At 47.1% G+C, this 13271-nt stretch overlaps 1 protein-coding gene across 2 annotated transcripts in view; it reads left to right on the top strand.

Annotated features, from left to right (window-relative positions):
• The window catches only part of FBN1 (fibrillin 1), a 256213-nt gene that overhangs the window by 230757 nt on the left and 12185 nt on the right, over positions 1–13271 (top strand). Inside the window, exons 54-61 of one of the 2 annotated variants that reach the window (XM_075530672.1) lie at positions 917–1036; positions 3093–3215; positions 4477–4608; positions 4968–5093; positions 6020–6226; positions 7799–7924; positions 8202–8324; positions 12863–12979. In XM_075530672.1, coding sequence (XP_075386787.1) covers positions 917–1036; positions 3093–3215; positions 4477–4608; positions 4968–5093; positions 6020–6226; positions 7799–7924; positions 8202–8324; positions 12863–12979 — 1074 coding nt within the window. The remainder of the gene's footprint in view (positions 1–916; positions 1037–3092; positions 3216–4476; positions 4609–4967; positions 5094–6019; positions 6227–7798; positions 7925–8201; positions 8325–12862; positions 12980–13271) is intronic. The other variant, XM_075530673.1, reaches the window with a different exon arrangement.

Genomic DNA, 13271 nt, shown 5'->3' with positions numbered 1-13271 from the left:
ATGACCGTTGCAGTTCTAAAAAAAAGCCAGGGGTGCCGCAATCTGCATTAGGGGGTACTCTGGAGAAATACAATGTGACAGTAAAAGTAAAATGAATGAAGCCAAGGTTTCTCTTTGGCACCGCCACTCAGTGCTACCAGTACACGAGAAACGGGCCGTGGATATCATAGCCCCTGCTTTCACTGTCTGACTTCAGAACCCCCCATTTAGAATGGAACCTTGCATAGTAGCCCATTACTCTTCTGTCCCCTGGATAGCTAAAATAAGACTGTTATTTCCCTTTCCCAAGGGAAAATATTCTCCCCAAGGGACGGGCCTGACTAGGGACTGGGATTGTTCTACGGGGGTGTGTTAGGAGGCAGCTAGACTTTGTACCCTAAACATATTTCTTTCTAGCCTCTCTTCTGCCTGATGCAAACCATATGGTTTTGAATCCTGATTCTAGCCAGTGTATTAATTTTTGTTTAACCTCCGGGCTCTTGCTTTGTGTAAGTTCAGTCTTCTATTTTATATCTGGCAAGGATCCATCATATATACAGCTTCTTGGAGTGTGATGTAATGTAAGGCCAAACTGGATATGTATTTCTAGTTTTAAATAAGCAAAAACTCTTGACTGGTAAGAGGAGGCTTGCTTTAACCCTTAGACCAGTTATCCCCCATGAAACCTTACTTCTCCATGGGGAATGCCTGGACACGATAGGCTATAGGCTAGAAATCCAGGGTTGTTCAAGGTCACTGCAGCCCGGCATCCTGGAGCAAGTCAAGTCATGCCCTGAAAGTGTGTGATGGCATGGACATTCCTTTCTTGGCAGGCAGAATGAGAACCGTGTCCTCTGCGAGAAGGAGGGTATTGCCTAAGTCCAAGTCCCTTTAACCCCAATTCACCATCTGTAAATCCACCCTGGCTCACTTGCAGATACTGACGAGTGTTCCGTGGGCAACCCTTGTGGAAATGGAACCTGCAAGAACGTGATCGGGGGCTTTGAATGCACCTGCGAGGAAGGGTTTGAGCCTGGCCCGATGATGACCTGTGAAGGTGAGCTCTTAAACTCGGGGTACTTGGTCACGTGTTCTGATGGCGGGGACAACGGCTGGCTGATTCCCATTCTTATTTTGGTTGCCCCTCTGGGCGTGCACAGTAAGAAACCTCTGGGCCTGATAGGCCAGTCTGTTAGCTCTCTTCTGAGCGGTCTCCTCTCGCCAGTGAGAGCACAAGGAAGATGTGGGAGGCTCGTGGCACAAGTTACACTGTGACCTTACACAAAGCTCCTTGGTGTCTCCCTACTACTGATGTTTGTATACAACTTCTTCTTATTTATTTTCTTCTTACTTTTTAGTTTCACCCTTTCCTTCTCTTTTGGTTTGCTTCTCCCCTCCCATGCTCCCCACCTTCTCTCTTTTCTTTTCTTCTTCTTGGTATGACTGCATATTGGGATAATCATCTGTAGCCCTCTGCGAGCAATCACAGCGAGAAAGGTTACATCTTGAGGTATCTCTAAACCTTTGAGGTCTATGCCTGGTACCAGAACCAGACTCACTGCCATCGAGTCGATGCCGACTCTTCGTGACCCTATACAACAAGGTAGAACTGGCAGAACTGCGTTTGTGAGTTTCTGGGACGGTAACTTTACAGGAATAGAAAACCTCGTCTTTCTCCCACGGATCTAGCTGGTGGTGTTGAACTGCAGACCTTGCAGATTGCAGCCCAATGTGTAACCACCATACCACCCAGGCTCCTTAGGTCTGGTGGGATGTGTGGGACGCAAGGAAGGAACGGGGTGGGGAGGGGGTGGTGGTGAAGGCACTGTAGTTTTCACGGGATCGTCCCTAGAAGTGCAGCATCCGCATCACCTAGGAACTTGTTAGACCTGCACATTTTCAGGTCCCATCCCAGAATTTGTGAATTAGAAATGATAAAAGTAGAGCCCAGCAATGCGGTTTAACCTGCTTCCCAGGTGATTTGGAAGCACTTTCAAGGAGATGCCCAGTGAGCTGAAGGGAAAAATGAAGGGAGGTGGAGGGGATGGTTGTCTCCACGTGAGCTAAAGAGATTGTGACTCCCCGGTTTCAGTGTTGCTGGTGAGTCTCCAAAGGCGATGGGTTTGTGATCCAGGGTCTCCCTGATGCTCCCAGTCAGCAGCATCACGGCCTTGGGGAGCAGCGTGAGAATGGAGGCGGTCCATTTCAAGCTTGCTTTTCCAACGCACAGTTGGCTGACTCCGATCTATGATGTCTACAAATACAGTTTTCATCCATTGTTTCCACCCACTTAAGGCTAGAACTGGGGGTCTGTGTGAACGAGGTAGTCTTCTAAGTGTAAAATGATCCGGAAACGACCTTCAGTTGGTGAGAGCAATCATTGTTATTTTACGCTGGGGCTGTGGGTGACAGGGAGTGGTGGCTAACAATGCTTTTGATGCCACCTCTTCTGATGGTGGTTGATGTGGCAGCTGCCTAGATGAACTGCGGCAAAATTCGAGCTCGTTCCAGGTGACTTTCCCCAAACCCACTGCAGCTCTCAGGTCAATTCTACTTAGTGAGAGTGGAGAAAATCGCCTCGTCTCCCTCCCTCCAAGTGGCTAGTGTGTTTGAACCACGCACAGGACAATCCCCTGCTTGCCCACGGTTGCCACCTTTGACGTTAGGGAGGTACAAATGGTCCTTTGAAGCTTCCAAACCAGAATTTCAGAAAAGTTTCCTATCTGTAGGGCGACTTATAATGTGCCATTCACCTAAATACGGATTAGTCATGACACCAGGACAGCAAGCACAAATAGGCTTTGGGCTAGGACCAGGCTGTGTGGCTGCCCGTGTATACCCTTTATAAAGTAGCCAACTCTGAATAATCCCATGAAAATCCGATACTGCTTGGATCACCCATGACTTTTTGCTTTTATAAATTAATATCACATATCATTCCATAGTTCAATCAGGTCATGCAGCATTGTACAATTGCTACCACACTCAGTTTCCAAAAAAAATTTTTTTCTACACCCATGTTTTGAACAATTATTTCAACATTGGTGAAAGTTGGGTCCTTCAATCGTTGGCACTCATGTTCCTTTTCTTTCCCCTCCCGTCTTCTCCTACAGATGTCAATGAGTGTGCCCAGAATCCTCTGCTCTGTGCTTTCCGTTGTGTCAACACTTACGGGTCATATGAGTGCAAATGTCCTGCTGGGTATGTTCTGAGAGAAGACAGGAGGATGTGCAAAGGTGAGTGAGACAGCCGCATTCCAGGGCCTCGGAGCCAGGGAACTTCAACTCATCCTTTGTCAGGGAGGTGGCTCCCCATATATTGCATGGTTACAACATGACAGGCATTGTGCTAAGACCCATGTATATAAAGAGCTTCCGTAGTCAGGAAGCTCAATATGAAGTGGTTGAGGCAGATGTAAATAAATCATCATAGTGTGATGAATGCTATGAGAATTATATGGACAACGCTCTCTGAGGAGGAATATAAGGATTAGCAAGAATTATCTATCACTAAGGGATGTGCTATTTCAAACCTGGAGTAGCACAGAAGATCCACTTTAGTTATGCACCTTGCATGAGAAATGCCGACTGAACTCTTGCAATTTCCAAAACACTGGCTGAGGCTCCACCGTACAGACTCGGGGAAGCCACCAACTTGCCTTCAAGAGCTCCAATTTGCTTCTCCTGGGTCTTACACAAGCGACCCTTGTTCTCTTAAGACAACTTAGATGCAGCTTTGCTTGAAGGGGGAACATTCCCTAAGAGAGACCCTCTCTTCCCACACAGGATAAAGTCCAAATTTCTCAGCTCACAACATTGTCAAAGAAAAAGAAAAAGTGTAATAGGAGGAAGTAAAGAATGAGGAAGACCTACCCCACCCCAGAAAAAAAGAAATTAAAGAGGGAAGACAAAAGACCCAGTAGAGAAAAAGTTATCCACAGACGTTTATCCACTTATCAAAAAATAAAAGTTACCATTATATGATGAGCATTCTAATATTAAATCATATCCATGAATACTATATTGGAATATGATATTGTATTACTAATGTGCAATGGAAGCTTTGATTATAATTTCTATGATCATAATCAAGTTACCACTAAGTTCTGAAAGCTTTCTGTAACTTTTTTCATTTAATTCATCGAAAAGTGTGAAAAGTTATACTCACCTCTCTTGACCTGGTTATCAGAGAGAAGGTTGTTGTTGGTCCAGGGCCAAAGGTGGTTACAAGATTCCTTTTTTGCTCTCAAGAGCTCAGCATCCCAAAATGATAAAGGAAATAAAGCCACAGGCAAAATAACAGAACCCACTTGATCCCAAAAGGATAAAGGAAATAAAGCCACAGGCAAAATAACAGAACCCACTTGATACCACCACTTGCTTGAAAGACAGGTGACTAGTGCCGCTTCTTTGACCCGTGTGTGTGTGTGTGTGTGTATATGTGTGTGTGCACATGTGCGTGTGTGTGTGTGTGTGTGTGATTGGGCCTCCTCCGCAGATGAAAATGAGTGTGACAATGGGAGGCACGACTGCGCAGAGAAGCAGATGGAGTGCAAGAACCTCATTGGCACGTACATGTGCATCTGCACACCCGGCTATCAGCGGACACCGGATGGGGAGGCGTGTGTGGGTAAGTGAATCCCTGACAGAGGCGCTTCGAGTGGCTTTGAAGTGACAAGGGATGGGGACCTAGAGAGCTCTGAGTCCTGGAAGCAGCCGTTTCCCTGGAGAGAGCCATTTGACTCCAGGGGTAGCTTGGGAGGAAGAGGGCAACGCTGGCTGAATGATGTCCATAGATGAGCTGTTCACAGACTTGGTGCTACAAAAGGAAAGACAGGAGGGAGGGAGGGAGGGAGGGAGGAGGGAGGGAGAAAGAAGGGGGCCAGGAAGCGGGCAAAGAAGCTACCCTTTATAGAGCTACCCTTTATCCTTCTGCACAAGCACACACCTGACGCCTCTTGGTTTGGGTGCTTTAATTAAACTGAACAGATGAGAACGAATGCCAGACCAAGCCCGGGATCTGTGAGAATGGGCGCTGCCTCAACACCCCCGGGAGCTACACCTGTGAGTGCAATGATGGGTTTTCCGCGAGCCCCAGCCAGGATGAGTGCCTTGGTGAGTACCGTCATGAGGGTGTCTGTGTCACCTCGGTCTCCCGTGGGATGCTCTAAATCCAGATCTCCCTTTGAAATCATAGAACATGAACATGTCAGAATTGGAGAGAAAGATTAAGATGTTCATCTTTGGGAGCTGACTCGGGGGCTCTCAGACTGTCTATTGGGGTTAGCACCCCACCCCCCTGCAGCTAAATTCCTCCTACCCTAATTGCATCCCTGAATCGCTCCTTTGGAATGTCTTTCTTGGCTGCCTTTCTAAGCCCTTGGTGATAAGAATCCATTTCCCTACTTTTCTCTGCCACCCTCTCTCCTCCAGCGTGGCTAGTCCCCATATTCCTGGAAGCAACTGGGCATATAGTCTAGTGTAGGCCAGGGTCAGATTACTCAACGCACAAGGCAAAGCACAGGCTCGCTCGTGCTTACTTGCTAATCCGTTGCTTTCACCACAGCACGGGTCTGGCTGGTACCCATCTCTGCCCCACCCCAATCCCACAGCACCTTCCTGCAGAAGCAAACCCCTCTTTAAGTTTCGAATCCTGCACAGGGATTGAATAGTCAGTGACCAACATCAACACCACTAGCTTGTGCTCACTCCCTCAACCGTAGTGCACAGTGTCACATGGAGTTTCACTATAGATTAGTGAGTAAGCCCGAGTAAAGCCCTGCTTACCTTGCTTCCTGGGCTATCACCCCTGGCCTGGGGCAATGGCTGTCTGCACACGTACTAATGTCTTGTCTTATTGCTTTCCTTAGATGCCATCCTTTCTCTCTCACCGCTGTTTCCAGCTTTCTCCTCCTGCTTCTTCCTGCCTGGGGTAAAGTGTCACCTCTTCTGTGGTTTTTATATCTGACCTAATTCTCACTGTTCGACCATGCTCCTCAAACCCCTTCTCCTGAGGCCCCTCTGCGTTTGGTCCTTTCCAGATAACCGAGAAGGGTACTGCTTCACGGAAGTGCTGCAAAACATGTGTCAGATCGGCTCCAGCAACAGGAACCCAGTCACCAAGTCTGAATGCTGCTGTGACGGCGGGAGAGGTTGGGGTTCACAGTGTGAGATCTGCCCCTTCCAGGGCACCATGGCCTTCAAAAAACTGTGCCCCCATGGCCGCGGATTCATGACCAATGGAGCAGGTACTTTGCTATGTTCTGAGAACACTTGTCAGGGAATCTGTTCATTGTATCAGAAACAGATGAGAATATGGAATCGGCTACATGGCCCAGGCTCCAGCACAGATAGACAAGAACAACCTCCTTGTTCACCCTGGAGTTTTAGGCATTCCCAAAAAGCTCTTGGTCCAGCTGGGTGAGTAGTGTGTCCTTGGGTCTCTGCAGCTACATCACAAGGAGTCCCTACCTTTCTAAATGAAACTTCACTCTAAGTTAGCTGTTGGTTCCTTAGGACATAACTATTTGGGGATAAATCTCAAAATAAAGGATCATTAAATTCCTAAACTAGTCCACAAGCACGTACTCTAACTCATCAAGTTGGCTGGAAGATACTGCATAAAGGATATATAAACAATGCTGATATCCTGGAAATGAAACACGTCTGAAAAAGCACAGGACACTTTAACTAGAGACGGATGAGGGAATCTTCAGGAATGCCTGAGGCAGATACAAAGACTCCGGTCCAGACCACTAACGATCCTCTTCCTATGCCTATCAGCATTAACGATCTGGTTTTTCAGTTTCTGAAAGGACTGGGAAAGGGGGGGAGACATTGGGAGCTCCTCAAGAGGGAGATGGAGTGAGAGAAGGAGGTGAAGAAGGTTTTTGTTCACATTACAAAGATGTGGCTGAAGGCGGAATAATTGATGTAATGGAATCATTGGACAGATGGGGTGGGCTGACCCAAAGCAATTTATGATTCTGGGGAAGAGGTGAAGATGGAGGAAGGGGACATATACCTTGGACCCAAGGCAGGGGTGCTGAATTGCATTCTTGAAAAGACCAGGTCCACCCAGCTGTTGGCATGACTTGGCGTTCAAGAGCTGATCACTCACACAGGAAGATCTTGTATTGGGATCCCCGACAACAAGAATGGGGAAAGATGGTTAACCACCTGGAGGACATGGCTTCATGCTAGACCGTGCACGTTAGCCAGGCATTTGAGGCAGCATGAATAGGGGTCTCTCATCCTCATCTGTCTGAGAAAACCCAGCTCAGGGATCCAGCCCCGAGGTGTCTCTCTTTGAACGAGGAAAGTTGATCTCCTAGCATCAGTCTGACACCGTGTGATGTGTTTCAGACTTCACTTCAAATGTAACAAAGAAGGCGGAAGCCTTTCCTTTACATTTTGAAACTGCATCTTAGAAACGACGGGGCTTCCTTTGCAAAAGGCCTGTTGCTACGTGTGATTCGGTTGAAAGATGTTGCCGAAGACAAGTTTGAGGGCCTGGGATGGATCAAGGAGCCAAACATGTCCAGATGGGAGGTGGTCCTGTGGGCCTAGGAGGGAAGCGCAGCATAAATCATAAGACCACTTGGGTTTAAAGCTTTTGTTTACTGATCCTTTCAGTGACTTGTTTACCACTGTTGACTATTAAAGTTAACCATTGGTTTTCAATAGAGTTCATCAATACGTGGAGAATGTATGCCTTCATCATTTTGGCTCATGATATAGTAACACATTTTATGAGCTTTAGACTGAAGTGGCCTGCATTAATCATTTCCCTCGTTCCCTGTTTTTTACTTAAATCCCAGATATCGATGAGTGCAAAGTTATCCACGATGTTTGCCGGAACGGGGAATGTGTCAACGACAGGGGGTCATATCACTGCCTTTGTAAGCTCGGTTACACTCCTGACATAACCGGGACTGCCTGCGTAGGTAAGTAAGGGCCTTGTTTCTAAAGAGTTAGGCCAGACTGGAAATTTAATATTTTGGGTGGGGGGAAGGGGGGAGTAAAATCTCCAAACTAAACATCTGAACAGGGTGTGCCTCAATAGGAAAATGTCAGCTAGCGATCAAAGGTTAACCCATACATTGGGGAACACACTTGAGTTTACCATTTCTTTCCAACTAAAAATCCTTGGTTGATCCTGTGAATGCGGAGCGAGCAGACATCTTTTCAGATGGGCAGTTACATGTGTCTCTTGGATCGTAGATCTGAACGAGTGCAGCCAGTCTCCCAAGCCCTGCAATTTTATCTGCAAAAACACCGAAGGAAGTTACCAGTGCTCATGTCCGAAAGGCTACATCCTGCAGGACGATGGAAAGAGCTGCAAAGGTAAAGTAGACACGGTATACACTCACCTGGCCCTGGGCCGCGCTCCTGCTCTCTGGGCCTCGAGTACTTCATTGGCAGGCTGAAAGTCCTGTGCCGCATGCGCACGCAAAAGTGTCGCCCTCAATCCTCCTAAATTGGATGGAGAGATGCTGAGACCAGGGAAGCGTGCTGAGGACCAATGGCAGCAGCCATCCTGTGCAGCGCCACATGAGCCTCGCGGGGCCCATTTGTGAGGGTCTCAGAGATGGCAGGGCCAGTTCTCCGGGGCTTGGGTGGGATGACCCCTTATTTGATTACCCCTCTCTGACTCACTCATTCCATCTTCTGCTTCTACTTACTGCACGGATGTAGGCAATAAATTCAACAACCACACAGAGCCCAGACTAATCAGTGGCATGATCTCCAGAGGACAGCGTGCCTCCTTAAACGCTGCATCCAAGCCTTTGCTCTGCAGAGAGGGGCATAACACAGCTGACCTCTGAGAGATGCATAAATAAGCCAAAGAATTAAGAATGAGTAAAACTCTGTATACAGACATTTCTCTTTGACCAGAAGTCAGCTTTTGCATAGTTCTTTTGGAATAATTGTATTCTTTTTAATTTTATTTCTTAACAATGTTATGGCATATAATTTGCATACCATGCGATTGAATGGTTTAAATATATTGAGTTGTATATTCATCACCACGATTTCAGAACATTTCCCCCCTGTATCCATTATGATTAACTCCATTAGCCCAACCTTCCCTGCCATAACCCTAGGAAATGATTGGTCTAGTTGTTGTCTCTATAGATTTACCTATCCTGAATTTCATATAAAGAAACTCATACAGGAAAGATCCCCACAATCGCAAAGTTAAACACACAAAGCCCTCCACCCAAAGAAAGCAGAAAAGAATAAAAAGTAGAACAAGTAAATAATGACTCAAAAGATGAAACCACTGGTAAAAGGTTAAATTTTAACATAACTTTATCTACAGTGACCCACTGTCCAATGCACTCCATTGGAGAGCAAGACTATTCCCGTCTTTGGGCAATGGGCCGAGGACTTCAACGGACACTTAACCCACATGGGGCACTGTAAATGGTTGTTGGCCTTTCACTCTCATCCATACCCTTCTGCAAACCAGATGCTCAGAGTTAAGCTCAGTTCAGCCCTCCCAATCCTAACATGGATTTAATTATTAATCTGTTCATTAGCTAGGGTGCTGCTTCTACGCCGTCTCAGCTGACATTTCACCTAGCTGGCTACTTGTTTTAAGACAAGTCTTTAAGAGCCCAGATGCTTGTATTTTCCTTCTGTGGACATTTTCCTCAACAGTATAAATTTCATATTGTATGAGTAGGACATGCAATCCTACTTAAAGATACCTCCTTCTTAAGGATAATTCAGGGAATGAGATGTTGGAGAAGGGAAGGTAGACTGGATGCTAGAATAAGTGTAAGAGTGTGTGTTAGACCAGGTCAACTGGAGAACCAAATCCAGGGACACTCGTGTATGTGTAAGGGAGAGCTTTATATCAAGAAGTGGTTATATATCAGGCAAACATCCCAGCCCAGTCCAACTCAAGCTCTTAAGCTTGATACTACCCCATAAGTCCAATATCAGCAGAATGCAGGGAGACCACAAGCCAGTGGGTTCAAAGTCTTGTAGATCCAATGGTGGTAGACACATTTCCAGGGCTTTGACTGCCATCAGCATGGCTCCAATGGGCTCAAGACGAAGGTGAAGCAGAGAGACGGAGAGCTAGGCCAGCCTCCAGAGAGCTATTTATCTCGGTTGCCCTCTAGTCAAGCTGAGACCTGATCAACAGGCTAAACTCTACCCACGTGTTCCTACGGGAGCCATGTTGGCACAAAAAATGTAAACTGTCACAGAGTGCTTTGCAATGAAGTTTTGAAAAAAGAAAGGAAGGGAGGTTGGAGAGCGGCACAGAGTGTTGCTGGAGGGTACGTGGTAGGGTCCTGTCCCTCTTTCCTGGGTTTGCTGGAAGAGAGCCTTATGTGGAGTACAGGCTGACAAAGTGGGTGCCAGGCTTTCCGATGCAGAGTCTTATCATTGAGAAGGAGTGGAGACACCCACCCAAACATCCTGACCATTGTCAGTGAAACGTTAATCAAAGCTTGGATCTCCGAAGCACGGAGCTTCCTTACCTGTGTGTCACACTGAGCTGGGAGCAGTTGCAGCACACGGCTTGGAGCCCGCATCTGTCCCTGTGAACTCAGAGCCACATTTGGAAAGGGGCTGTGTCTCAGAGCGTATACTGCCTGTGATGCGCACACACGCACATGCACACACACACGCACGCACACACACACACAATTTTGAGCTGGCGGAGAAAGAGAATCTTCAAGACTTTCTAGCCATTAAGAGCTGGGCAATTGGAAACGAAACAGAGTAGCCTTGTGTTCTTTTACAAGCTAGGAAAGGCATGAGCATGTATCTCTTAATGGTTTTAGGAGCAAAAATATAACAGTGTGGTTGTTACGGAGCCACAGACGACATCGGTCCCTTTCCCTTCTTTTTCTCTTAAAGTGTGAATCCCCTCCTGTGTTTTGCACAATGACTAAATATCAGAAATTAGTGGCACAGAGTAGAGACTGCTGAGATGGAAAGGAAAGGGACTGGGGCGGGGGGGTGGAGACTTGTGGGAAGTGTGGGGCAGGCACAGAGCCCCATGAGAAATGGGTACGATCCAGTTCTGAGCAGGTGGGGAAAGACCAGGGGGACCTTCTTGGAGATGAGAACATCTAGCGCTCTTCCTAAAAAGGTGGTCTGGAGCCATAATTGCTTACACCGTGGGCTGCCTGCCAGTCACAAGGTTGGCGGTTCAAACCCACCAGCTGATGCATGGGAGTAAGATGAGACTTTCTGTGCCCATAAAGTTTACAGCCTTAGAAGCGCTGGGGAGCAGTTCCCTGAGTCAGAACCAGCTGGATGACAGTGGGCAGGTGGTTCCCTCACTTGGTTCCCGGTGAGCTCCATCTAGCATGCAGTGTTGATTTTGCAAAGCCCCCGGGGTGAGGGGGTGCATATCAAGGAAGGTGCCATGCAGGCAGGAGGCCCCAAACGACCAATATGCAGAAAGAGCACCCCCTAGCCCTCCCCACCCAGCAGGCTAGCAAGCCCAAGCGCTCTGAGAAAGCTAAGCCAAGGTGCACCATCCACCCACCTCCATGGGTGGAAAGAGCACAGGACTAGCTCCACGTTTAGAGAAAGTGAGCACTGGCAGAAATATGGACGGGGGTGTTCTCTTAGTTTAGGTGCACTCCAGCTGCTCCTCTCGCCAGGGAGCTGGCCCGGCGGAGTGGACACGGTGGCCCTTTGCAAAACCAGGACTGGCCTGCAGCTCTGGGCGTAGCTCGCTGTGGCATGAGCTCAGTGGCTGCAGTTATCAAAAAGGGGGAGCGCAGTCGAGAGAGAGGGTGCCCCGTCAACGGCAGATGGGCTTTTGCGGGAAGGCCACGTGCTGAAGTGGAGCTCAATGCTAACAAATCGAATATTCTTGATCTGTTTACATAACATTGGGATTGAAGGGTGAGCCTAGAACTTGAGGCAGTGAGGGAAAAGGCCTGTCCAGAAGAGAGGGTTTTATGGAGAGGTGGGAAATTAGGTCAGATACATCTAGGAGCAGATTTTTAAAAATTTTAAATAAATCATTTCATTGGGGGCTCTTACAGCTCTTATAACAATTTGTACATCCATGTATCCAACACATTTGTTAACAAGGATGTTGCCAGCATCCTTTTCAAAACATTTTCTGTCTACTTGGGCCCCTTGGTATCAGCTCCTCATTTTTTTTCCCTCCATTCCTCACCCCACCCCGTACATGAACCCCTGATAAATTATACAGTATTATTATTTTCTTATCTTACACCATCCGCTGTCTTCCTTCCACCATGTTTCTGTTGTTCATCACCCTGGGGGTGGGGTGGGATGGCTCTGGGCGGTATACATCAATCATAGCAATCGGTTCCATGGGGCAGATTGTTAAAGTGCCCTTAGCTTATGGGAAAAAGCTTTGCTTCCTTTCTGATTGCTCAGCTTTGTTTAATCCAAAGGTGAAACCCTGACTTGTGAAGAGGCCACACTCTTTGGCCAAGCTCATTTCAGCAGATTTTGTAAAAACGGACAGAACTAAGTGAGCAAATTAATTTCCAGGCTCAATATTTCTGTTTACATTTCAGCTTAATTAGATCACCTCAGTGGCCCAGACGGTTTTCAGAATCCTTAAGCTTTCTCTTCCTTTAATTTAGATTTCACCATTGATTAAAATTCCTCTATCGTCATCCTCTAAACTAAAAGGACATAGGTTGTCCTGAGATTCACCCAACAGCTGTCTCCTCCTACCCCCAACCCCCAATTACACGAAAGCTGGATTGTCTCCCTCTAACCACTTGAGCTCCGCATAGCCATCCGCTGCAGCTCTGATCTGGCCAGGCTCATCTGAGACTCAGAAATCAAGCCTAATAACTGCCCCCTAAGACAGTTTCTCTGTGTCTGTGTCGTCCGCTCAAATCCGACGCGTTTTCTTATAGATCTTGATGAATGTGCAACTAAACAACACAACTGTCAGTTCCTGTGTGTGAACACCATCGGCAGCTTCACGTGTAAATGTCCTCCTGGATTCACTCAGCACCACACCGCCTGCATCGGTGAGTGCGAATAGGAAAGCTCTATGTGAAAGGTAGAGAGTCCTGTAAGAGACTACGTTTGTCTTGGGTTTGGGGGTTTGGGTTTGTTTGTTTTTTTCATTTCCTTCTGATATTGGAATAAAGGCAACTGGACCAAAAAATAGATGTACTTGGGTAGCCCCTGATGTGTTGATAGGATAACATGACCTTGACCTTGACTGAATGACTGTAGTCATTTCAGGGCTGCCACATCTCACAAGGGACCATAAATTGTAAACATATGAGAACAAGTATTTCTTTCACAGTTGTGGAG

This window comes from Tenrec ecaudatus, chromosome 14 (assembly GCF_050624435.1).
Source record: "Tenrec ecaudatus isolate mTenEca1 chromosome 14, mTenEca1.hap1, whole genome shotgun sequence".
Lineage (NCBI taxonomy): Eukaryota > Metazoa > Chordata > Mammalia > Afrosoricida > Tenrecidae > Tenrec > Tenrec ecaudatus.
This window is presented reverse-complemented; position numbering and strand designations above follow the sequence as displayed.